Raw genomic sequence first — 27,144 nt, 5'->3', positions numbered from 1 at the left:
TGGATTTGTTGCATTAAAGACATAGAACTCTACTTCATTCTTTTTAACAGTTATGTGATATTCCACTCTTTTAATGTACTATAATTTCTTTAACTAGTCCCCTGTTGGTAGATATTCAGGTTAATTCTAGTCTCTTGCTGTTACAAACAGTGTTTCGGTGACTATTTTTATATATGTGCAACTATATTTGTGGGGGATGTGAATTCTTAGGGACTGTGTTGAAGTGTCTTTGAACAATTTTAATTTTGGTAGATTTAATCAAATTGCTTTCTAAAGATATTATACTCTTCCAGATCTTCTAAAGAGATTATATCAGTGTTTGAAATGGCAATATTTACCCACATTTTGGTAATAAGAGTACATTATCAAAAATCTGCCAATCTGATAGGTAAAAATATATTTCACTGCTTTAATTTGCATTTTGTTAATTAAGAATGCAACTGAACATCTTTTATCACTTTTATCTTTAGAAGACGCCAAAAGACGCATGTGCCCATGTTACAAGTGTGGACTGCTGAGAAGCCACATCCACAAGAAGAGGTAAATTGATTTCAGTCTCTTGTGATACAAGCACAGTCAGCTCTCCAAGAGATTCTTATCTCTGTGATTTATTCAGATCACACCATTTACATACCTTAGCGAGGTTTCAACGTTTCATATTGGGTCTACTTCATCATAGCCCTAGGCATATATATAGTGGAGCTTTAATAAATGTTAGAATATAATTGAAACATTCCTTGTTCTGGGGATTCCAGATGTCAGAGTTCACTTTTTTTTTTCTTTAAATGCTCAATTTGAAAAATGTAAGAGATAACAGCCTCAGACAGATGAGTTTATATAGTAATTAAAATAAAAACTTAGCACCGTTCCTTTGTACTGTATTTAATTGCAAGTTAACTTATTTTTGTACCCTGTATTTTAGAAGTGGTGATTTTTGGTTTTGTCTACTCAGCGTGTTATTTCTTCTAGCCTCCAAATATATATTAATGATTAAAAATTAATGTCTTTAGTATTTAGATTGCCTCTGGGCCCAGATTCAGAAATTGAAAAAGGATCACTGGCAGGAGCGGCACATCCTAAGGCCTTATCTTGCCTTTGACAGCATCCTGTGTGAAGCACTGCAGCACAACTTGCCTCCCTTTACACCACCTCCTCACACTGAAGACTCAGTGTACCCGATGCCAAGGGTCATCTTCAGAATGTTTGATTACACAGATGATCCAGAGGTATGTGACCAACTAAAAGGTCCTGTCAGAGGGCCTGTTTTGCACTGTACTTGTGGTTTAATCTTGTTTGGATTTACCTGTGATACATTTTAATTTCGAATTGTTTATTATCTAAGAGGATCAATAGCAATGAAGTTAACAGTTTAATTCAGTGACGTTAGTTTAAACAGTATCACCTCATTATGCAAGAAATTATATTTAACATGTGTATGTAGATTAAGAGACAGCACAGCGTGCTATTTAAGAGAGTAGGTTCGAGAGCCACATTGGTTTGGGTTTTTTAATCCTGGTTTAGTCAGATCCTAGCTGTGTGATACTGGGTGAGTATTTACCTCTCTACCTTAGCTTCCTAATGGAAGAAGAATAATAGTATCTCTTAAAGTGGTAATGAAGATTAAAGTATTAATACACGTGGGCCGGCCGAGTGGCGCGATGGTTAATAACTGGCTTGGGATGCCAGAGGGCCCGGGTTCGGATCCCACATATGAGGGCCAGTGACACTGCCCTCTACAGCTAAAATGCTGAACAACAGCTCAACCTGGAGCTGGGCTGCTGTGAGTCGCCGGCGACGGCGTATGCTGCAGCCCCTGTGGGAGTGGGTTGCCACGGGCTACCGTATGTAGCCAGCAGCCAGCGTGAGCGGCCAGTAGCCGAGTGAGCGACCATCCAGAAGCCGGCGACTGATGTACCTTGCCTGGGAAGAGCGCAATGATGGTGCCAACTTGGGCCAGTGAAGCAACGTCCTCCACAACTAGACTGAAGAACAAAAGGACAGCAACTTGTCTGTTCCCTTTCCCCCCAATTCCCCAGCACTGTTCCCATCCCCCAATTCCCCAATAAAAATCTTTTAAAAAAAAAAAAAGTATTAATACACGTAAAGTGTGTAGAACAGTATGTGATACATGATGAATGCTCAATAACTTTAGGTGTTATTCTTAATAGGCTATTTTTCAATAAAAATACCCAGCTTTAGAGATTATCCATCTCCCTCTAACTCTTACACCTTATCGTCTTATTCACATTATGTAATTTTTTTAATAAAGTTTTTTCTTTTTTTTTTTTGAAAGATTTTATTGGGGAATTGGGGGAGGGAAATAGTGTTGGAGAATCGGGGAAGGCGAACACACAGGTAGACAAATTGCTGTTTTGTTCTTCAGTCTAGTGGAGGGTGTTGCTTCACAGATCCATGTTGGTATGATCATTGCACTCTTCCTGGGTGAGGCAATTGGTCGCCGGTCATTGGTCGGCCGCTCACAGTGGCTCACGGCAGCTCTCGCCTGCTGCCAGTCACTCAACGTAGCTCACCGCAGCCTATGCTGTCGCCAGCGACTCACAGCAGCCCAGCTCCAGGTTGAGCTGTTGTTGTTCATCATCTTAGCTGTAGGGAGTGCAACGTCACTGGCCCTCAACATGGGATCCAAACTGCGGCCCTGCTGCTCAGAGCTGGCGCTCCCAAGCGAGCTGTTAACCAGCTGAGCAACTCAGCCGGCCCAATAAAGTATTTTTAATTTAAAAACCCCAAAGATGAGTATAAGCTGACTTAATAGTTTTTAAATATGTGTATTCTTTATTATGAAGTCAAGTTGTTGGCAGCCATTAATACTTTAGCAGTTAAGAAAATGTATGATTTTGATATGAATATTTAATATAAAATTTACATTTTAACTGTGCTTTAATTATTTTATACTTTTATACTTAAATGACTGTCTTACCTTTAATGGCCCAGCAGCAAGCACAGTCATTACTAGATTTGTTCTGAGTAGAAACTCAGCCTGGCCAAAGTACCATACTTGTTGCTTAGTACATCCCAGTTAGCACAGAGCTGAGTTCTCAGGCTCAGCACATTTGACATTTTGGACTGGATAATTCTTTATTGTGGAGTGCTGTCCTGTGAATTGTACAATGCTTTGAATCATCCTTGGCCTCTACCTCCTAGATGCCAAGAGCATTTAGAAGCTAAATGTCAGTTGCGACAACCAAAAATGTTTTCAGAGATTGCCAGATGTCCCCTCTTAGGGGCAAAATTGTCCCCAGTTAGAACCACTGGCATAAGAACCAGTTAATACTACCTAAGATCAAATTTTAGTTTTCCTCCCCCTATCTTCTCTTTTCTGTCCTACCATAAATTGCTTATCACCAGTGGAAATTTAGTATATGTATAGTCTATCTCAGAGTACAAAGTTGTCAGAGAATCAGTTATATATACAAAGTTCTTAGCTTGCTACCCACTTTGCTGTATTCTATATGTAATAAAATGCTTTTAATCTACATGTTGTAATAGTCTAATTAGGTATAAATAATTGAAAGTCTAATTTATATTTAAGACTGCTAGAATATTTGTGATTGGGTATTGCTTTGTGCAAGGAGAACTAGTGTGGGACCTCAAAATTTGTCTCACCTATACTATTTATACTTCGTTGGTGTTGCTTCTATAAGTGCCCATCATCCTTTGCCAGAAGAGAATAAAATACAAAATAATCTGTTCCCCTCAAAATGAAGAGGATTTGGATTTTTTGTTCTGGCCTTTGAAAAAAATGTTTCTTTTTAAAAATGAGAAATTATAGAGAAGATTAAAAGTCATCATTAAGAGTCTACAATAGTAAATAAATAAAACAAACGCTGAACCTGTTTGCTGTGCTTTTTTAAAAAAATTAAGCAATATTATGTAGGTAATGTTTTTTAACTTTTCTTAAAATCAACATAGTATGGATATCTTTCAACGCATACGTGATTTTTTTATGTCTTGAAATAAATCTTTTAGTTCTTGAAATAAAACTTTCCCTCTCCATGTTTATTATGGAAGTAATTTGTGTAGTTTTTTTAAAAAATAAAGTGTGTAAGACTAATAATAAAAAGTATTTTGTTTCATATAAGAATTGAGGTGGGCAATGACAGTATGGTGTCAGATACTCGTTATGTAGAAGAAACACTGCAGCTGATACTCTAATTCTGTTGTACATAGAAGTGAACACAATAATGAAGTTTTCTGAAAACAGAGAGCTTCCACACTTCTGAACTTTTGTACCCAGCACCTGATATAGTGTCTGGAACATAATACGTTCTCAAATATTTGTTGAATAAATGAAAGAAAACATTTTTTCTAAGTCTGTAGTATATACATTTGGTTTTCTTTCCAGGGTCCTGTAATGCCAGGGAGTCATTCAGTAGAAAGATTTGTAATAGAAGAAAATCTTCACTGCATCATTAAATCCCACTGGAAGGAAAGGAATACTTGGTAAGGTTCTTTTCATGTTACTTTTAGAGCAGAAAAAGTTAGCAATTTTGATAATTTGGTAAGAGCAAATGCCACACACACACACACACACACACACACACATATATATATATTATTATTATTTTTTTTTTTTAAGTTCATTGTTTTTTATTTTTAAGTCATTAAGTCTTTGTTTACAACTTTGACAGAACAAGGACTAGAAATACCTTATAGCACTCAGAGAGAAGTGCTTGTCCCTTCTCTCCACCTCCTGATCATATGGATAAGTATTCTGAGTCTAATCAGAGTACTAGAGGAAAATATTTCCTCTACCCTCCTAGGTTCTTTTGGCTGGTCTAATAATTAAATTGGCATAAGACAGTTTAACAGGAAAAAAGCAAATTTAATTTCATATGAACTTCTGACAATTAAGTTCGCAAACTTACTGCACTGATGTTGCTAGACTTTTTGAATATCAGAGGGATTATTTAGTGTGAATTTTTACCAAGTGGATAGACAGTTCACCAAGTTTACTATTTGGAAGTGCTGAAAAGGCTGTGTGAAAAAGTTAGATGACCTGAACTTTTCATCAACAATTCATGACCCTTGCATTACGACAGTGCACCAGCTCACACAGCACTGTCTGAGGGAGTTTTTAGCCAGTAAACAAATAACTGTGAGCAAATTATAAATTAAGGGTGTAAGAGAATCTCTCTTCCTGATACCTCATCTTGCTAAGACCAATCTGCATTGCTTTCTTGAAGCTCTTCACCCTCAAAATGATACTTTTCTGGGTGCTTTATAGTACTGTAATGTGCATGTGACGCTTTTTGTATGGACGTTTACAATATGCTGTGGACAAACTAACTTGGATAGCAAGCTATTTTTGGTGTAAATGTTATGGGAATAAATGAATACTAATGGTTTTGCTCTGTTTTCTAGCATTGAGACATTTAGCTTTGGAAAAGTTTATTTTTATTTTTTCGTAAACCTTGGAAAGTTTTGGTGTAGATTTTAAAGTGGAAAGGAATATAGTCTTTTGGAAGTGGTCTACTCTATTAAAACTTTAAGTTAGTAGATCTTAATATGTTTCCTTGTATTATTACTTAAACTCATTTTGATCTTTAGGGAGTTGTGGATGCATTGAAGTTTCCTTGTGCTAGACAAAATAATTTGTGCTGTAGTGAAGTAACTGAAATCTAGAACGTTTCATAAAAGATTCTCCTTTTCTTAAATCTAAACACACTGCTTAGTTGACTGTTCATGTATCTTTGTATACTCACTGAACTTAAATTACACTTTTTATAGTGCTGCACAGCTGGTGAGCTATCCAGGGAAGAACAAGATCCCCTTGAACTACCACATAGTTGAGGTATGCATTCCACATGGAGCTTGTTCTAAGTTTCAGAAACTTTCTGTTGACTTAAAGTGTAATCTACTTGGGGATTTTTTTTTTTTCTTGCTACTTATCAGGTTCTGAAAGTTAACAAAGGAGCGAGAAAATTGCTATCTGTTTTGGTGCTCTGTTAGCTGTGTTAGTAAAGAGAAAAGAGGAGGTTGAAACAAGTAGCCAAATGGATTTTTGAGTTGCCTATAAATTATATAGTATGTGTTCATTCATGGACAGTTATGGATAATGTAAGTTACCTCTAGCTCTGTCAATACCTTATCCAATAACAGACGTATAAGTAGTGTAAGTACTTTAAAATATTTTATTACTTTAGGCAGATAACCTATTTTCAACTATGTTTATCTGGCCTCTTACTACTAGTGTACACTAGTATATTATTCCCTATATCACAAGGGGGGTTAAGTATGAATCTTATTCTTAGAAATTAAGGGAGCCAATTGTTTTGAAAGTAGGAAGAATAGATAATGCTTTTGATCCCATAGTAAGTCATATAGAAGGATGATATTAGTAGTATATTTGAACACCTTGTGAAATTTATGTCCTGTTAAACAGCGTTTTCACTTGACACATGGGTCAAACTGTCAGCTGCATATTCCTTTATGTTAAAATAGTCATGAGCATATTTATGGTGTATTACTTAAGATTCACTTTTTATTCATACTGCACTTGTGTGCTTTCTTAAAAGTACTGCATCTGTCCTACCTTTACAAAACTTGAGAGTAAGCTTAGGCTCTGAATTTGACTCACTGACATGTCAATTGAAATGCAAAATATAGGTCATATCTTTAAATCTGTAAAATGTATAGAAAGTCATCAGAATGAAGTACAGAAGTGTGGGAGTCAGAGGAAGGAATGCAGATCAGACTTTAGAATTCTAGGTAGGTGATCCACAAATTATATAAGGAGGGTGGAAAACAAGTTTCTGAACAAGAGGTATGGCAAAGAAGTCTTGGATTATCAGAAAGGTTCTGGGCACTAGTTTCAAGTAGCAGAGTGGACTGACTTGATTATCTTCTGTTTCTATCCTCAGAGCCTAATAAGGGTTTTTACTACATATAAGAATAAAACTCTGATGAATCTGTGAATCCCTCAGTGAATCAACTCCTGTATTTCCAAAGTTGGAATTTAATTGCACGATTCTCTTGGAGTATCAAATAAGCATTAATATTTGCATATTCTTATTTGATTGAGTTATAGAGGGAAGAAATTTTCATTACAATATTGTTATAGGCATTCATATTTTAAAGAGCATAATTTTAAAGATTTAAAAGTAATTCTTTTCTCATTATAAATATCATGGAATTAAGAGTTTACATTTAGAATGTTTAGGTCTTTCTAATAGTGGCGGAAGTGCATACATAGCTGTTGAATTGAGTTCTAACTTCCGATTCCTTTGTAGGTCATCTTTGCAGAGCTGTTTCAACTTCCAGCACCCCCTCACATTGATGTGATGTACACAACACTTCTCATTGAACTGTGCAAACTTCAGCCTGGTTCTCTACCCCAAGTTGTATCCTTTCCTTTGTTTTTAAATTTACTCTCTTTGGCCTAGCTTTAAATGATTATTAAATATTTCTGCTTGTGAGTTTAAATCACTTCAGGAAAACAGTTTGGCATTTCTTTAAATGTTAACCATATGTGTCATACAGTCCAGCCATTCCACCCTTAGATACTTACCCAAGAGAAATGAAAGCACATGTCCTTACAAAGACTTAGGCATTAATGTTCATAGAAAGTTTATGTATAATAACCCTAAACTGGAAGCAATCCAAATATCCATCAGTACATGAATGGATTAGCAAATTGGGTTATACCTATACAAGTGGGATGCTACGTAATAAAAAGGGACAAGTTTTTGATGCTGGCAACAACGGGAATGAATTGCAAAATAGTTATGCTGAGTAAAAGATGCCAAACAAATAAGAATTCCTATGATTCCATTTACACAAAATTCTAGAAAACGCAAAGTAATCTAGTGACAGCATACCAATATTTGCTTGGGGACATAGGTAAGGACGGGGAGAAGGGAGAATGAATTACAAAGAAGCATGGGGAAATTTTGGAGGTGATAATAAATGTTCATTATCTTGATCTCATGGGTGTATACAGGTTGAATTTATTGTACATCATTGATAACCTCAAAGCTGGTTTTGTTTTGTTTTTAAGTCACATGAAAAGATGCTCAACATTATTAATTGTACGGACTTCTAGAAAATGTTACTCATTTTTTCTATTACAACTTATTTTGAAGGAGGGTGGAGAATAGTTTTCCTTATCCTCAAATTCACAGCTTGCACAGGCAACTGAAATGCTGTACATGCGTTTGGACACGATGAATACTACATGTGTAGACAGGTAGAGTAATTGCCTTATTTCTATACTGGTTGTTAGCAGCTTCTACTCCCTGTACTTTATAAAAGAATTCGATCAGCCAAACATTTGCCTTTTTAAAAATTTCCAAATTGACTCTTCTTTCTTGCCTCCCCAAAATAATCCTTTGTTTAATAAAACTCATATTTGTTGTAATGTAACATGACACTTTCTAGTCTAACTTTCAGTATGAAATGATGCCCGTGCTGAGATTTTCTTTAATTTCATTCATTGTTTACTTGTTTGTTTAGTTATACTTTTCCCACTATAATTGGGTATTTAAGCTTTTAAAATAGGCTTTATGAAACTCTTTGAAGAAGTGGAGTCTAATACTTACATGTATAAATGTATATGTATTTTTGTTTGTTTAGAGATAGTATCTACTTCTAAAATAATTAGCTTCTACGTAACTACAGCTTCAAGACTGTATAAAAGACCATATTGGATTTTTATATCTGTGGTAATTGCATGCCCACCGTCAGTTTCCCAAATCAGATCAGGACAGATAGTGAATATTACTCCAATTTCCGTAATCTTTCATGTCCATTATTGAAATTCCATATCTGAAAATTATCAGGGCTATTCTGTGTCATTGACCTATTATCTTAATTTTAATTTCAGTAATTAATAGGCACATGAGGGACATGCTTTAAGAAAGTGTCTTCTGATTTTTCTTTCCTAGTCTAATAAAACTACTAGTTGTGTTGAGCATCCCAATTATGCCATTCATTCAGCAAATAGTCATTGGACTTACAAATTTCACAGCATAATACAGTGGACTAAGGCGATCCATATCTTGTTAGAGATATCAGATGTATTTTTAGGGGAAAAGACGGTTTTGATGGTATATTTTGTTGTCTGTGGTGTATAGGGCATGGTGTGATGATAAGAGACTATACTTTATTTAGCGCTGCTGTTTATAAAATGTTTTATCTGCAATTTCTTTAATCTTTTTTTTTGGTCTCTGTTTCATTGTCAATTAAATAGGGAAAATAATACATTCCTCCAACGTTATTGTGAGAATTAAATTATAAACATATATAGGTGCCTGGCACAAAACAGGAATTCAAATTTTATCTTTGTATCTATTATTCACTTAAAAAGGTTAGCACTTTTAGAAGGAGTGAGATAGGAGACTGTTATTTTTGAAGTAAAAGATGAGTTATAGGATTTGCAGAGAGACAGGTAAATGGCAACAGATACAGCTATAGATAGGAGGAATATATGCTTTTCATTTAAGTATAAAATAGGGTTGTATTTGTCTAAAGGATTATATAAGTTCCTAGTATAAACTGCAACCATTCATCTTTTTCTGTCCCTCTACCTCCCACTTCTCTGTATAGGTTTATTAATTGGTTTTCACATCATCTAAGTAACTTCCAGTTCCGTTGGAGCTGGGAAGATTGGTAAGTGATGTTATATTTTATCTTTCATTTTTCTACAGTCTACAGTAATAATAATAATAATAATAATAATAATAATAATAATAATAATAAACCTGTTGATATTTAAAACTGTAACAAAAGCAATCATGGTTTGAAATATTTGGTTTATTTTTTATATATGTATATAAATGAAATAATTTAGGCATTAATAGAAGAAAGCTATTTGTAGCTAGGTACAAGTTAATATAAGTACAGATTCTGTGTAAGAATTTATAAAACTACATTTCCTCATTAGGTCAGATTGTCTTACTCAAGATCCTGAAAGTCCCAAACCAAAGTTTGTAAGAGAAGTTCTAGAAAAATGTATGAGGTAAGTTCTTTGTGTTTTCTTTCTAGCTTAGGTCTCCTAATTTCTGTAGCGGGGAGAGGGGAAGATTTTTCTCTTCTCTGCATTTCTAATCTATGTCCAGGATATCATTTTTTAATTCTAAGTACCTGCTTCTCTTCCTTGTTACTTTTTAATCAAGAGTTAGGCTGAAAAAATTAGGCAACCATGACATCTGTATTCTATGCGAATTAAGCCAAAAAGGTGTTTTTGGTCAAATGTACTTGGAAACATTTTTAAATTTCAGGAAAGTTGTCAAAACAGTACAAAACTCTGTATCCTGTTCATCTAGATTCCCTCGTCATTAACATTTCATGACATTTGTTCTAGTGCTCACTCCTTTTTCCCTCTCAGTGTATATGCACCCATGACATTGGTCTTTTTCGGAGCCCTTTGGAAACAAGCTGCAGATAACAATGTCCCATCAACCTTTAACAGGCCATTGCATATTTCCCCAAAACAAAGACACTCTCTTACAACCCTCCAAATCGGGAAATCGGCTCTGGTACCCTAGTATCACCACACAATCCACAGGCACTGTTGAAATTTGCTAGGCATCCCTACAATGTCTTTTGTCCTGGTCCAGAATCCTGTCCAGGACACATGCAGCATTTAGTTGTCATTCTCTTCAGATTCCTCAGTCTTGAATGGTTATTATTATTATTTTTCTGTTTTTCATGTCCTTGCCAGTTTTAAACAATCTAGGCCTTGCTTTCTTGGGTTGCCCTGCTATGTCCTCATGACCAGACTTGAATCTTGCATTGTTGGTGCCTTTCTCAGTGCATTACATCAAGAGGCACGTGAATCCCACCACTGGAGATGTTAACCTTGATTACCTGGTCATGTCAGTGTCTGCCAGGCTTCTCCACCTTAAATTCACCCTTTTCCCCTTTGTAGTTGATTATTTTCTGGGAGACATTCTGCGGTTACACTCGTATACTATTCTTCATCAAACCTCCACTGATAACTCCTACTTTTATCTGCCGCCACATGATGATTGCCAAGTGATGTTTCTCATTTTCTACTGTAAAAAGAGCTTTTTTCACGCATTTATTTATTCCTGTGTTTATCAGTGGGAACTAATGGATTTCTATTGCAGTGGGTTATAATCTGTCACAGCCATTATTTATTTTGATACCCAAATTGTCCCACATTTGTCCATTGGGAGCCCCCTTGTGGCTCCTGTGCCCTTTTTTTCTTTCCTTTTTAATGCCCCCCTCCATTTATTGAGCATTTTCTTATTTTTGGCACAAGGTATTCCAGTCTCGAGTCTTATGTTTCCTTGCTCTTTCCCTGGAATCATCTCTTTATTCAAAGAGCCCCAGTTTCTAGTACTGGAGTGTAGTATTTAGGAATTAGCATCTGGACACTTGATATGCTTTTTGCTGTTGGGGTGTCATTGTTTCTAAACCCTGTGGATTGACCAAGGTAGTGAATATATGCACACACACTCATACATGTATCTGTAACTATTTTTATATTCACTTAGGTGTGTGTAACCCTCCAGTTCCAACCCTGCATCTCATTTTTTCTAGCATCCCCCTTTACTGTGGTTTCTAAATACTTTTTCAGGCAGTAAGAATCTAGTTCCGATAATCTCTGTATTTTTATTTGCTACAATATAACCAGTCTCCCCACCATGCATACTGTCTCCTTCACCCCACCATTACCACCCCACATCCTTGGCCAGCAGGCTGGTGGGCCTACTGGCCCACACCTCAGTGCAAACCATTATGTTTTGAAGAAAGCCTGAGTTTTGGTTTGCTGAGATGGACAAAAGTTTAAAGGACTGGTTTTCTTCTTTTACTTGGTTGTCAGCTATCCAGAGTGTTGGAGATTGTGACTTTCTGGGTAAGTTGGATGTTACCAAAGAATGGAACTGATGAGCAATGTTTTCTGAGGCTCTTATTTGTATTGTAGGTTGTCTTACCATCAGCGTATATTAGATATTGTTCCTCCGACCTTCTCAGCTCTATGTCCTGCAAACCCAACCTGCATTTACAAGTATGGAGATGAAAGTAGTAGTAAGTAATAAAACAATCCCTCTCTCTTTAAAAAGTATCGATGCAAGTATTCTCCGATGTCAGTTATTTAAGATGGATCCACGAAAGTGAACTTTTTCTTTTCTTGAGTTTATAATTTCTCTGTTTGAAAGGTGATCTGCTACTAGCCACCGTTGTATTTTTTGTTGTTGTTCTTGTTTTAAAGATTTTATTGGGGGGCCGGCTGAGTGGCTTGTTGGTTAAGAGTTGGCTTGGGACGCCAGCTTGGAGCATCAGGGCCCAGTTCGGATCCCATACGAGGGCCAGTGACGCTGCACCCCCTACAGCTAAGATCGTGAACAACAGCTCGACCTGGAGCTGGGCTGCCGTGAGTCGCCGGCGACAGTGTAGGCTGCAGTGGGGCTGGCTGGCAGCTGGCGTGCACTTTTGTGAGCGGCCGTCCAGTGGCCGGAGAGTGACTGCCACTCCCCAGGAAGAGCACAATGATCACAATACCAACATGGGCCAGTGAAGTGACGAATAAAAAAAGATTTTATTGGGGAATTGAGGGAGGGGAACAGCGTTGGGGAATTGGGGAGGGGGACCAGCCAAGTTGTTGTTCTTCAATCTTCGTTGTGGAAGGCACCAGTCACCATCTGGCTGCCTGTCGGCAGCTCATGGCCTCTGAGCTGAAGTTGCTGTGTTCAACCTTAGTTGCGGGTGGGTGTGGCCACCATCCCATGCGGGAGCCGAACCAGCCAGCCTTGTTAAGAGCGCACACTCGATCCACTGAGCCATCCAGGCAGTAGCTCAACTCAAGGGTGCCAAGTTCAGCCTTAGTTGCAGGTGGGCATCAAACAGGCAATCTTGTTACACCAGCTGAGCCATTTTGCCACCTGTTGGCAGCTCAGCGACAGCTCGGGCGCAGTGTCACTGGCCCATGTGGGAATCAAACCGGCAGCCCTGTTGCTCAGAGCTTGTGCTTTTAAGCCAACTCGTAACCAACTAAGCCACTCGGCCGGCTCCTGGCCACTGTTGTTTTATTTACCCTGTCATTTTGAAGATTTATTGTAATCTACATTGTTATTACTGGCTTGTAAATTTTTCTTTTAATATTGTTTATAATGTTATATCCATGGCATTATTTTAAATATGCTGTTAAGCATAGCAAGGTGATTTTATAGCCAGAACTTAGTAAAATAGAAATGTGTATTTATCATAGTGATGGAAATTATTTGAATTATCATCTGATACCAGTTCAGGTGTGGGAACATAGGTACTCATAGACTATATTTTGACCAGCAATATGCCTTTAGAAGTAATTTTTTTTTTTTAAGGTTTTTATTAGGGAATTGGAGGGATGGGAACAGTGCTGGGGAATTGGGGGAAGGGGAACAGACAGTTGCTGTTGTTTTGTTCTTCAGTCTAGTTGAGGAGGACTTTGCTTCACTGGCCCAAGTTGGCACCATCATTGCGCTCTTCCCGGGCGAGGCAGATCAGTCACCGGCTTCTGGACGGCCGCTCACTGCGGCTGCTGNCGCTCACTGCGGCTGCTGGCCGCTCACGCTGGCTGCTGGCTACACACAGTAGCCCATGGCAACCCACTGCCACAGGGGCTGCAGCCTACACCATCGCAGGCGACTCACGGGCAGCCCAGCTCCAGGTTGAGCCGTTGTTCAGACTCACGGGCAGCCCAGCTCCAGGTTGAGCCGTTGTTCAGACTCACGGGCAGCCCAGCTCCAGGTTGAGCCATTGTTCAGCATCTTAGCTGTGGAGGGCAGTGTCACTGACCCTCATATGTGGGATTCGAACCAGGGCCCTCTGCCATCCCAAGCCAGTTCTTAACCATCGCGCCACTCAGCTGGCCCTAGAAGTAAATTTTTAAACATGGGTTTCTTACTCTTGGGTCATATCATTTCTGAGATTACACTATAAATCAGAGGGACTGTAATTCAATATGTCATTCTGTACTTTACACTTAATGAAGGTAAGGTGTACATTGGTGATCACTGGTAGAGGTAGGTGTGGGGGTTTTCCAAGTTAGTCTTTTCAGATGGCACTACACGTGGCACCTCCCTGAGACTTCCATTTCATCTTGTGTAGGTTCTTTGTATTGTGAAACTTGCTCCTTTCCCTTGCCTTCTCATACTGCACTTCGGATTCTCCACCTACACCTAGACTACACCTGTTTTCCTTGAAATAAACTCAGTTGGTCCCGGTGCTAAGTCCATTTCCTATGTTATGATGTCACTTGATTCTTAAAACAATGCTGAGAAATAGGTATGTTCATTATGCCAGTTTTACAATGAGGAAATGGCTTCGAAGAGGTAAAGCCAGAGTGAGATCGCTTCTGAGTGGTAGAGCCCAGGTGCAAATCCAGGCTTACTGACTAAGCAGCAACACTCTTAACCACTGTGCTTTCCTGAAAGAGCAAAACTTGACGGGGCACTTACAAGTGCCAGGTTCGGAGTTCTGCCTTGAACTGTCTCAGAATCATAAGATACCGTCTTTGATATCAAAGAGCTCAGACTTTTGTTGAACCTTGAGCTTTCTTTTTTCCGATAGAAACAACTCAGCTAAACATTTAGGGACCTCCTAACAATTGTCCCTGCTTGGTTATTTGTCAGTTCTTCCCACATAGACCTCTACTCTAGCCAGGCCCTTTTCCTCTTTTGTTTTTTCCATCCTTCTGGTTCTTGGTTTTGCCTTTGTGCCATTACCCCAGGCTGGAAAGCCCTTCCTGTCTCTGGTCCTATTCTCTCTAAAGGGTCTGGCCCAGCGGTTCTCAACCTTCCTAATGCCGCGACCCCTTAATACAGTTCCTCATGTTGTGAACCCCAACCATAAAATTATTTTTGTTGCTACTCTATAACTGTAATTTTGCTACTGTTATGAATCGTAATGTAAATATCTTTTTGTTTTCCAATGGTCTCAGGCAACCCCTGTGAAAGGGTCGTTCGACCCCCAAAGGGGTCGCAACCCACAAGTTGAGAACTGCTGGTCTAGTCCAAGCTGCGCTCCCATAAATCTTTTTTAACCTTTGGCAAGCCTATTTTGTGTTGCTCTCTGGTTGCTTCCTATGTGAATATCATGGTTCCCTAGCTAGAATAGAGACTCCTCAGTGACAGGGATTCTTTTTTTGTTACTTATTTTCTCTCCCACTTTCAAGGAAAAGCACACAGCATGAGTGACCTGTTATTATTGACTTTATTCATTCCGAGTGTTTAGTAACTCATATTCTATGTCAGGATTGCCTTTGTAATTGTTACCTCTTGCCCACCTTACATTAAAGGTAGATTTCCAGTTGCTCTGGTGATGCCTTGCAGTATATACTAGCACAAATTTTACAATAGCAAATACGTGGAGTTGCAGCACATGAGCGTAGATTCAAGTGTATGGACTCAAAAAAAGAGAAAAGCAAAAAACGCTGTCTTTTTTTTGTCTTTCTTTTATTTTTTTAGCTGAGCCATCCTGCCACCTGTTGGCAGCTCAGCAGCAACTCAGCTCGGGCTGGGCATCGAACCGCTATTGCTCAGAGCTTGCCCTCTTGCACGAGCTCTTAACCAACTGAACCACTCGGCCGGCCCAAAAAACACTGTCTTAAGTTGGCATCCTTCACCTGTTCAAACCCAAACTTAGTTTCCACTATCTCAGAAAAGGGGGAGGAAAGAATTGGCAAAAATGAAAGAGAAATACATTGATTCTCAGCTTTTCAGCTTGCAAAAGCCTAGGGATTTGAGGACTGTCAAAGGACAGTGGTAACTATATGCACATTTCCTTTCACTCCCCATCCCCAGGAGTCAGCACCCCCTGTACTCTGAATTTCAATTAGCTAAGTGTTTTTAAGGAAGTATTGAAGTGAGAATTACCTCATGCCTTATTTTAGGTGAAAAGTCATTGACCTATTAAATGAAACTTTCACATGGGGTTATCTTTGTACAGGTTAGTATTCTATTTTGAAAGAAAAAATTTTTTTTAAGTTTCTCTGTTATTTAACTATTTGCAAGATAGTCTTAAAACCTAATCTATTCTCCCCGCATTCTGTGCTTAGATTCTCTTCCTGGACATTCGGTTGCCCTCTGTTTATCTGTTGCCTTTAAAAGTAAAGCAACCAATGATGAAATCTTCAGAATTCTGAAAGATGTACCGAATCCTAACCAGGATGACGATGACGGTAAGAGAATGAAACATTTCTTGAGTGGCACTATGTATAGGCCAGGTGAAAGCATAAACATAACTGGCAACATGAGCTCCTCTTAAATCTCATTGGATGTTCCTAAAGTAATGTATTTGTTTGGCTGGCTCAGACTGTCAGCTGTTCCTAGAACCCAGGTATTTTCTCCCATATGTAAAAAGAGATCCTAACATCCCTATGAAATAGCTTACATTAAGTATATAAACTAAATACAAAGTAAAATATACTGTTATCATTCAAAGATTTTTTTTTTGTCCCCCCCTCCCCACCCCCTGGAGTCATCATTCAAAGATTTTTAAGTATTCCCTGCTTTCACTTTAGGTTCCTGAATGGAAAGACTTGGTGTATTATAAAGTTGGATGTTTTCTCTAAGTTAAGCTATTATAATAATGTTTAACACTGACTATATACCACATAATTCCAGCCAAAATCCCTAGGTTTTTTTCTGGGTGAGAGTGGGAAAAGTGGCAAAATAACTTGTAAGTTTACCCGAATCAATAAATGGGTAAGACAAAAAGTGATGCGAGGGACTTGCCTTGTCACATGTAAACCATATCTTGAAAACTACAGTAACTAAAACAGTGTGGTACTGGCACACACAAAAAAGAGACAAATCAGTAAAACAGATGAAAGTCTACTGGGACAATTGGGTAACCACTATGGGTGTAATTTTCTGTTGTTGTTAGATCCATATATAAGGGCATGTGCATAGAAAAAGGACTTAATTAAAAACAAAACATTAATGATCTTCGGGTTATTTATTACTGGACTTTTGTTGTTTGGACTTTACTAAGTAACATGATTTTAGAGAAAATATAATTACAAAGAATAAGTCAAAATGATGGTATTAAATTTAGACATTGTTGGACATCTTAGGACATAGACTTAAGTGTTAAGGATTTATTGTATTTTTTGTATTAATATTTTTAGTATTTTCCCACCATATAAAGAGATGCACAAGGAAATCTATGTGGTATTTGTAAAATAAATGTATCATATAGAAGAATTAGGGAAACTCCCAAAAAATTAAGAATGAAGATTATGCTTAATTTTATATTCTGAGTTATTGAAATCAGTGATGATTTTTATTGTCTATTAATACTCAGAGGTGTTTCATGAATGTCTGACTTACTGTTTAGATGTGAACATGACATTTGTTTAGCTTTCTGGTGAGGGACCAAGGAATTGCTATACTTAGATTTTTCTAACTTTCTTACTGTGGAATATTTTTCAGATGAAGGATTCAGCTTTAACCCATTAAAAATAGAGGTCTTTGTGCAGACTCTGCTACACTTGGCTGCCAAATCGTTCAGCCACTCCTTTAGTGCTCTTGCAAAGTAAGTGAAACAGGAACACACACCCTTTGTTTAGGGTTTAGCACTTTGCTTGGTGGATACCAGCGGAATAGTAATTTTTACCTACAGTTGAATATGAAGACCTTAATAATAGTATTATGATATAATTTGATATAGTGGGTTTTGATCTGTGGTAGCTAAAATCCTGATCCTGTGGCTTCTGTCAGTTGTGTGTACAGTTTGCATATATACATAGAATGTATATTTTTTCATATAGACCTTTAGAGAAACCAGTGAAAAACTTGGGCCATAGGACAGTCACATATTCAGTCAAGAAAGGAAGTTAAACAGAAATGAGAGCCCTCTACATTTTGGGAGCCACCCAAAGGTTGGCATCTAAAGAAAGCATATAGACAGTCCATCCAAGCAGAGAAACTGGGCTCCTCTTCCCATCTCAGCTTCCAAGTCCCTAGTTACTTGCAGGGTTCCCACAGAGGTGCAGTCAATACATCACCTGTGTCTGGAGCCGGTTCCTTATCCCTTATGTAGTCTTAGATACACAGTAAACTAGTCCTGGGATAACAATAGTATATTGTAAATCTCATAAGATTTTTGTGACAAAATCCATTCAAACTATGAATGCCTAATCATACCTTTTATATCCTTAATGGCTAACGTGGTTATTTTGCATTGCAAATTGAGTAACATTGAACAGGCTTTGAAACATTACAATGTTTAAAGAATATGTGGTATTTTTTTCCTCAACTATCAACAGGTTTCATGAAGTCTTCAAAACCCTAGCTGAAAGTGATGAAGGAAAGTTACACGTTCTAAGAGTTATGTTTGAAGTCTGGAGGAACCATCCACAGGTAAAAACTATTTAATTAGACATGTTGAGGCTCTGATTGTATAAGTATAAAAATAAGGCAATTATTACCATTCTTCTAGTTTGTTGTAAAACATGAAATTTGACTCTGCCTATAGAATGGTTTTAAAATATGTAATTTTTTTTAGTGCTGTGGAAGTGATAATGCTTGATTCATTCTTTAAAGAGCAAGTATTGTGATTTGGTTTGGGACTATAATATCCTCACACATTTTAAATACTTGTTTCTTGAAGATTCTGCTAATTGGGTATGAAGTAGTTATCTAGTTATCCAATTTCTACAAACAAGCTCCAGATTTCTCAACCTCAATTTATTGTTTTTATATGGTTATAAAGGCATTAAAATAAATTTCAGAATATATTTGACTTATGATAAAAACACATTTTTAAATTTTAGATATTGGAGTGGATTCAGTGGAAATTATATATTTTTGTACGTACTATCTAAAATTTTTAAAAAATTTTGAGTGTTTCCATTTAGTTTTTCATTTTGCTCAGTATTTATTGGTATTAGAGTATTTTTACAATATGTCCCAGAGCCAGCAGAGGGCAAAATAAATCTTAAGACCTACTGGTCAAATTGATTGTTCGATAGCCACCGAAAATGAATTTCACAACCCTTCTATTTTACTTTTGTAGCAGTGGGATCATTGTGGCCTATGTAAAAGCGTGGTTTACCCTAATAATTCTTTTCTCATTGTAGATGATTGCTGTTCTAGTAGATAAGATGATTCGTACACAGATTGTTAACTGTGCTGCGGTAGCAAATTGGATCTTCTCTTCAGAACTGTCTCGTGACTTTACTAGGTAGGCACTATGAATTATTTTACAAAGTTTGTATTCTCTAAGAATTGGTTTTCATGTGGTCTCTTGTATATGAGTTCCAAATTTTGGTCCAAACCAGGTTGCTGTTATACTAATGGTCCAGCCTGTTAGGATTAGACTTGGCAGAGACACCTGGACAATGGAAATACGCACAGCCAATCAGGTGTAGTGTCTCTTAGGGACACACATGTAAGTTGAATCAGGACTCAAGCAGTCAAGTGGAAACGCTGATAAGGATCTAGACCAGGGGTCGGCAAGCTGTGGCTCTTTGGGTACGTTCCATCTCAAAAGTTTTCCAACCCCTGGAAGAGCCAACCCTATCCCTCACAACAATTTAAAAATTATTCGAGAGCCATAAGTATATTTTTACATAGTCACCATTATGTGAATAATATCCTTTAAAAATTTTATAAATGAAACTGATAGTTTTATTTTCATTTTCAATTTTCCTTCAGAGCCACAGTTCACGAGCCGCAGTTTGCTGACCCCTGGCAGCTCTTCGGTCTCAAAAGTTTGCCGACCCCTGATCTGGATTATCAGGCTGTGTGTCAGGGTCCCAGGCTAGACAATGGGACTTCGGAAAGAGTTCCACGCTCCACTGGGGACCTGGAATGCACACTAGGAACTAGGAGAAACCAGAGTCACAGTAGATTAAGTACACATCTTTGGAGATTGAGGAAAGCTGAGTGGGCACCTGGATGCCTATGGGGAAGAGGGGCCTTAACCTCAGTCATAAAAATCATAGATTTAATGCAGAAGGTTCATTCTAGAACCATTCCCCCTAAAGGAAAGAGACTTTTCCTTAAGCTGGTTCTTATTCATGAAGTTAAGTCCCCAGTCTTTATAACTGATCAGGACTGGGAAAGAAGGAGTTGACACAAAACAGGAAACAAAGGGAAGTTACTTGTAAAGACATGAAAATCCATCACAACCTTTACCCTCATCATTGTCTGTTATTGGCAGAGGATGCTGGTCTGAAATAAACTGAGTTCTTAGGGTGAAAGAGTGTGATCTAAGGTTATCATACCAGCTAAGTTGGCATTCACAGATGAAAGCAACGGAAAGACGTTCTCAGATTTGCAAACTCACAGAAAACTGACCACCTAACTGTGTTAGCCATTATCCTGAGTGATTGACATTTGCAACTCATTTACTCCTCACAACACCACTGTAGAGGGAGCTACATTATTGTCAAAATAGAAAAATGTTGCATTGTTTAAGTAGCTTGCCCAGAGTCACACAACTAAGTGCAGAGCCAGAATTCAAACACAGGCATTCTTAAATGGGTACATTGCCCAAGTGCTCCTTCTGTTCTTTAACACCAAGCTCCACTATTTCTAACTGCAAAGCCTCTGACCACCCCTTCCAGAGTTCAAGTACTCTGCTCTTTTATCCTGTCTGCTAACAGTCTAGATTTTGAGTTTTATAAACAGATTATTTTACTGTCTTCCACTTAAACTGTCATCCAGGTCAATCTGTAGAAGGAAGTACTCTTCTATGCTATGTCTTGGGGTTCGGAGACCTACTTTATAGACAGAAAAGTAGTTAAGCCACTTTAGAAAAATAATCCATTTATGCAGCAAACATTTTAAAGCACCTACAAAGTGATCCTGGTACTTTAGCAATTTGTTGGTAAGGCAGCTGACATAAATATTTCTCTCGTTCTTGAAAGCCCAGCAGTTGATAGCTATTATCAACTAATGAGTTTCTTAAATGTTCCAGGAGAATTAGCTGAGTGTGTGCTAAATAGTATAAAGCATGCAAAATGAGCCTCAGGTTAGTTTTCCATTTTGAGAAAATTCCAATACTTAGTGTTTAAATTTAGAAGAGAGAACATGTATTTTTGTTGCTTATGTTAATGTTTTTACTGGTTTGCCATTTCATTCCAATGAATATGTACACATACCTTCAATGTATGTCTAGCAGGGGATGGAATAAGAAAAATGGCAAGGACCCAGTAGTCTTCAGGAAGCTCACCTGAGTCTCTTAGGTAGAGATAGATACTTAAGTGTTGCTGGAGATATATGACTAATTCTGCTTAAAGAGTGGAAGGTTGTATCAGACCTTAAGAATGAGTAGGTTATAAAAGTTGAGCGGTTTTATTTTCTAAAAGAATAGTTTAGCATACAGTAGTAACACCAAATGCCATTTTACTTGAAGGTTATTCGTTTGGGAAATCTTGCACTCCACAATTCGTAAGATGAACAAACACGTTCTGAAGATCCAGAAAGAGCTGGAAGAAGCTAAAGAAAAACTCGCAAGGCAACACAAACGGGTAAGTCTTGTGTCAGTTCATAAACGGTCAAAGACAGGATACCAGAAACTCTTGAGATATTCGGAGTTTATTACCTTGATGGGCACTTAATTTTTCCTGCGGCCAAATTATGCAGAGATGTTAGCAGAGAGGACAAGGAAGGTGCTCTGGGGTTTGTTGCTCTCTGCAGTCATACGGCATGGTGAACCTGCTGTTTAGGAAGCCACAAACTGTACTTTTCCATAGTTCACCATCCCCAGATCAGCTTTATGTTTGCCATTCCCCAAAGAGCAGGAGGAGAGGGGAATAGGGAGAAGATTGTTATGTTTACCATTTCACCAGAGCTGTGGAGAAGGCTGAGGCACTCATTCCCAGGGTTGCAGACTACTTATATTAATTCATATTAATAAGTTCAGCACCTCGCCATTTTGGGGGGAAGCAGTGAGCTGGCTGTATTCTGTGTTTTAGCATAATAGTACTGGGGTTCTTCATGATGCTGTCTTCCAGTGTTACACATATTTACCAGAGTAGAAGTTGAAAATAAGTTTAATGACTTATATGAAGCTACATCAAGTTCAAGTGCTTCTACAGTCTCCATACAGGCATACATATATACATGTGCATGTATGTACAGAAACATACAAATACTGCAGGGTAAATGGTGTCAGCCCATTTTATATATGTATAAATTGATGCTCAGAAAAGTTAAATAACTTGTGCAAAGTAACATGGCTAATAAGTGACAGAGCTCTAGGATTTGACCCAGGTCTGTCAGACTCCAGAAACTTTCCCTTAGGACACACCATTCTCTAGATATGTGGTGTCTAATATGGAAACCACTAGCCACACGTAACTTTCATTAAAATTAAATACAATTTAAAATTCAGTTCCTTAGGCATACTAACCATATTTCAAGTGCTCACTAGTCACATGTGGCTAGTGAAGGGCAACACGGACGTACGTAACATTTCCCTCACTGCAGAAAGGTCTATTGGGCAGCGGTACTCTAGAACTTTGCCTAAGTGTACTGTTAGAAAAAGACAAGCATATACCCAGTTGCCTAAAACATAATAAGGCAGACCCCATAACAGACCCAGGTGGTCTGTTAGAGATAAAAGCAGAATTCTGTAAAAACAGTGGGGCATTTCTGATCATTTTGCTTGAAGAGAGAAAGAGGCTACTATAGGTAAGGCCTTACCAATAGAGTGTTATCTAGAAGGGAATAGGCTTTCTAGATTTGGTGATGCCTCCTTTCTGCTAAAAGGACCTTGGTATGTAACACACCTAGTCAGGTTCTGGCTCTGCCACTTGCTGGCTGTGTGACACTAGGAAGGAAAGTCATGTAATCTATCAGCCTGCTCCCACATCTGTAAAATCATGCCTGCCTTTTCTTCTGCCTTTAAAAAACCACCTAAGCGCATGCTCTAAGTTCTTCAAGGTGAGCTAGAAGGGAATTGTTAAAGCTTAACAGGTGTATCAAGCCCATCGTTACCAGCAGGGTCTTAAATAATCTGCTGTGAATTATTACATGTCATTCATCGCCATTTCTACATTACTGCAAGGATGGGCAGCCTGTGGCTCTTGAGGTATAAGGGCCTGCCCAGTTTTTCGGCATGACTCCTTAGGGGATGAAAGATGAGCAAACTCTCTTTCTGTTATTACTGCTCAAATGGTCCAATAGTGATTTATTTATTAATGACTAGAAAGCACTATCAGATTTATCACTGGTCATCTACTTTGTTGAATAAAGAATAGCAGAGCTATACTACCCTCATTATTTGCAGGCTCTATTTTTTACAAACTCACCTAATCACTAAAATGTATTTGTAACCCAATTTACAAATGTATTTGTAACTGCTTTCCCAGTCACTTGCAGACATATGCAGAGCAGTGAGCTTGTTCCCAGCCGAACAAGAACAAGGCAATCGTCTGCCATGTTTCAGTTCTCCTGCTATATAAAAAAGTGCCCTTTGCATGGTGTATTTAGTGCCACATTTTTCTTGTTTGTGCTTTTTGTTTTCACATTTTGTGCTGGGCTTTTTGTTGGTGATTTCACTGCTTAAAATGGCCCCAAACATAGAACTGAAAGGCTGGCTGTCTAGTGTCCTCAGCACAGGAAGGCTGTCATGTGCCTGACGGGAAAAATATATGTGTTAGATAAGCTTTGTCCAGGCATGAGTTACGGTGCTGCTGAAAAGGAAGAGGAAATTCACCAATTTGTGCATCAAGTACTAAAATAACATCTGTCGTGTGTGATAAAGCTAGGCAAAAGCTGGGAAAGTAGCTAAATTTATGGATTTATGAGATGACGACCGATTAAAAAAAATGTAGTGGGCAGCATTCTTATGATACTGAAAGCCAAAGAAATTTAGTCACATTACTAAGGGTCAGGAAAATGTTAAATCCTTCTCAGCTAGTGTTCAGTATAAAGAAATACTGTAATATGTCATTAGACAGAAACATACATAAAACAAGGTTACATATTGATCAGTTGATGAAAATGCTGTGATGAGAGGCTCCCTGAGAACCTAACCCTGTGTTTCCGCAAGGAGCAGTGGTTCAGTATTCACTAATTCAGGATTCTCAGCAACTTCAGAAAACATAACTATGATGAGTAACAAGAATCAACTATATTTTTCATGGTGCTCAACGCTGTTTTCATTTTCAATGGAGGGAAAAAATATGACACATTTCCTCCCTGATTGGGCTATCTTGGACTATCTTGTAAAGGTATAACTCACTTCTGCTTTAGAGCAAACATTCCCAACACCATTATCCAAGACAAGTACCACTAAATTTCTCTGCCCTAGATAAGTACCCCTAGGACTTCTGGGTGAGTGTGTATGGTGGCGGGGGCGGTTTCTTTCCCTGTAGAATACAAGTCTTCAAGATAGCATTTGACCAGACACAATAAAATCCTTCCCCTTACTTCAGGAAATTTCATACACTAGAATTCTAAATGGCATTTTCCTTTTGTTCCTGTGCATTCTGTAGCGAAGTGATGATGATGACAGAAGCAGTGACAGGAAGGATGGGGCTCTTGAGGAGCAAATAGAAAGACTACAGGAAAAAGTGGAATCTGCTCAGAGTGAACAGAAGAACCTCTTCCTGGTCATATTTCAGGTACCTTGGCTTGGGACATTGATATGTAAAAAGAAACAATACATTCCTTTGTTTTAAAAAATGTTATTTTTAATTATGAAAATCATACATGCACATTTATAATAGTTAAATACAAAAATTTACAAAGGAAATAACTCACTACCTGGAGGTAACCATGTATATACCTCCAAACTGTTTACATAGCATTCTTCCTGAGCATTTCTCCATGCTTTAAAAATAAAATGGTGATGTTTTTGTTAAGTACTGCTCTCATTTAATGATTCCCAATTGTTAATCATTTCTATGACTGTTTTCCTTCCTGAACATTTTTATGCATAGATTCCTCTTAACATTTCTGATTATGTCTCAGCAAAGTAATCTAGACATTAAAGGTCTTCACGTATAGGCAAAAAGAATGTACCAACTCACATCACTGGTCTGCCTTTCTAGACTGACAGTATGCACTGAATTATAAAGTCAGGCATACACGCCACCAAGACAGAGGGGAAACAAGCAATACCTTTGTGGTCTGTTGGTCAAATGTGATTGTTTCTAAAGAACTCGCTCTCTAACATCCTTTTAACTTTGTACCCCCTTTCCAGCGGTTTATCATGATCTTGACTGAGCACTTAGTACGATGTGAAACTGACGGGACCAGTGTATTAACACCATGGTACAAGAACTGTATAGAGCGGCTCCAGCAGATCTTTTTACAGGTTTGTGGGAAGCTTGATTACATAACAGACATCACTATTCTCAGCCACAGAGATATTCCATTTTTAAAAATCACCAAATTTGTAAGGAGGTTATGTGGTACCTGGAAGCTTTTTATTGTAGTTCATGTCCATTTGCACCTACTGTTGCTCATCAGAATATTTAGGCTTAAATTTGTTCTGTCATTCAGACTCCTACCTGTCATTCTCTTTGCTAGAAAGCCTAGTAGCTATAATACAAAATGTAGAGGGAAACAATGCGAAAGGAACAGTAATTGCAATACATGTATAAAGGTCCTTAAAACCTCACGTGCAGATGATGAAGAGTGCCTGCAGAAGCAAGGCCAAGTTCCCTGAGGTCTTTACAGAAAGTAAAACACAGCACCTGCTCTCTGCTAAATTTAAGTTAAAGATTGGTAGGAATGTGGAACAAATTCTTGGTTTCTTCAGACATTTAACACCCCAAATCCTCATTTATTTTAGAAAAGAGGGACTAAAGTAGAAATCATAAAAGGAAAAAAGTTTTTTAAGCCTCCAAATAAAAATTCTAAGCCTCCAAATAAAAATTCTCTCCAGATTTTTTAGTTATTTTTTTTACCAATTAAAACAGTCTCTAGTCCTCTAGGGCTCTCTGGGTATATTCAAGTTATAAGGTGCACATATAGGAGATTATTTCATTTTCTGACACTTTTTTTCCAACGTAGGCTCAAGAAGTCACTATTTTCAATAAGACAAAAAAGCTATTTTCAAATATAAACCAAAGTGAGATTTGGGTTTCTTATTTAGTGGAATACAGAATTAACCAGTGATATGTTAATTTTTTTCTTTGGCAAAGAGATATTTTAATGCTCTAGCCAAAAAAAAAAAAAAAAGATTCCCAATGTTTTTCTTACATTTCAGGGACTGTGGTTTTAATCCTGAACTGTAACAACTGTGCTATTCTATTCTTACTTGTAACATATGCCATCTTCCTCCCCTTTTTAAAAACTCTTCCTAGGTCAGTCCCTGTCTGGGTTACTTTCAAAAAGTCCTACTTGTGTTTTGTCTTCATTAGGGGAGACTCTGCTTAACTTAGTAGGTAGTTGTAGCAGCAGGCACTGCCTTGAAGCACTGAATAGAAGCTGGTCAGAACTGGATTGTTTTTGAAGTTACTGAGCATCCTTTTTCCCTCATTTCCCTCTACATTTTCTTAATGTTGGGGATTTTCAGGGGTCCATTATTGCCATCAGCATAACCGCTTTTTGCCTATGCCTTCCTGTCACTGCACAATGTGGGTGGGCTGCTAAGGGGAGTGTTCTGCAAGACTGCTGTGTGTTCTTTCTCCTGACCCAGCCACCCCTCTTCTGTGTCCACAGCATCACCAGATAATCCAGCAGTACATGGTGACCCTGGAGAACCTGCTCTTCACTGCCGAGTTAGATCCTCATATCCTGGCTGTATTCCAGCAGTTCTGTGCCCTGCAAGCCTAAATCCTCTTTTTCACCCCTGTCAAGATTTTTTAAAAATATCTCAAAATAATTTGTTTTATTTTTGATGGTTTTAAATGCTTGCTTTCTTACAGCATCCTTTCACTTACTAAAGGAAACAGGGAGGAGGACGGTGAAAAATACAGCATTGATTACCTGTAATTGCCCCTAAAAGCAAATATTCTCTAATGACAATAATGTGACGATGACCATAGGTTCTATTATATATGTGACAGACACAACTTTTCTCTGATTGACATTTTTTCTCCTTAAGGCATAAACGATTTAACTGAGGTATGTGAAAAACTAGAGGTCAAGCTTGCAAAGTAGTATATAGAACTGGTGGGTTTATTATCAAGTAGCATAGCTTTTCACAGCTCATGGATAACCTAACATGGCTGAAATAAAACTAAAAATATGTTTTTTAAACTTTGGT

General features: G+C 38.0%; 1 protein-coding gene across 3 annotated transcripts in view; it reads left to right on the top strand.

Moving 5' to 3' along the window:
- Positions 1-27,141, top strand: part of NCBP1 (nuclear cap binding protein subunit 1) — a 41,327-nt gene extending 14,186 nt beyond the window's left edge. For 2 of the 3 annotated variants that reach the window (XM_019649482.1, XM_019649483.1), the window contains 16 exons: positions 471-540; positions 1,011-1,226; positions 4,364-4,461; positions 5,749-5,812; positions 7,251-7,361; positions 8,142-8,206; positions 9,565-9,627; positions 9,902-9,976; positions 11,912-12,015; positions 16,025-16,147; positions 17,403-17,505; positions 18,239-18,332; positions 19,052-19,155; positions 21,334-21,448; positions 24,422-24,550; positions 25,132-26,694. In XM_019649482.1, coding sequence (XP_019505027.1) covers positions 471-540; positions 1,011-1,226; positions 4,364-4,461; positions 5,749-5,812; positions 7,251-7,361; positions 8,142-8,206; positions 9,565-9,627; positions 9,902-9,976; positions 11,912-12,015; positions 16,025-16,147; positions 17,403-17,505; positions 18,239-18,332; positions 19,052-19,155; positions 21,334-21,448; positions 24,422-24,550; positions 25,132-25,599 — 2,002 coding nt within the window. In that variant the 3' untranslated portion in view covers positions 25,600-26,694. Of the gene's footprint in view, positions 1-470; positions 541-1,010; positions 1,227-4,363; positions 4,462-5,748; positions 5,813-7,250; positions 7,362-8,141; positions 8,207-9,564; positions 9,628-9,901; positions 9,977-11,911; positions 12,016-16,024; positions 16,148-17,402; positions 17,506-18,238; positions 18,333-19,051; positions 19,156-21,333; positions 21,449-24,421; positions 24,551-25,131 lie in introns of all 3 variants that reach the window. The other variant, XM_019649484.1, reaches the window with a different exon arrangement.
- Positions 27,142-27,144: the final 3 nt, after the last annotated feature.

Source organism: Hipposideros armiger, unplaced genomic scaffold (assembly GCF_001890085.2).
Source record: "Hipposideros armiger isolate ML-2016 unplaced genomic scaffold, ASM189008v1 scaffold_133, whole genome shotgun sequence".
NCBI lineage: Eukaryota > Metazoa > Chordata > Mammalia > Chiroptera > Hipposideridae > Hipposideros > Hipposideros armiger.
Note: the sequence above shows the minus strand (reverse complement) of the source record. Positions and strands in the feature narration are given on the sequence as shown.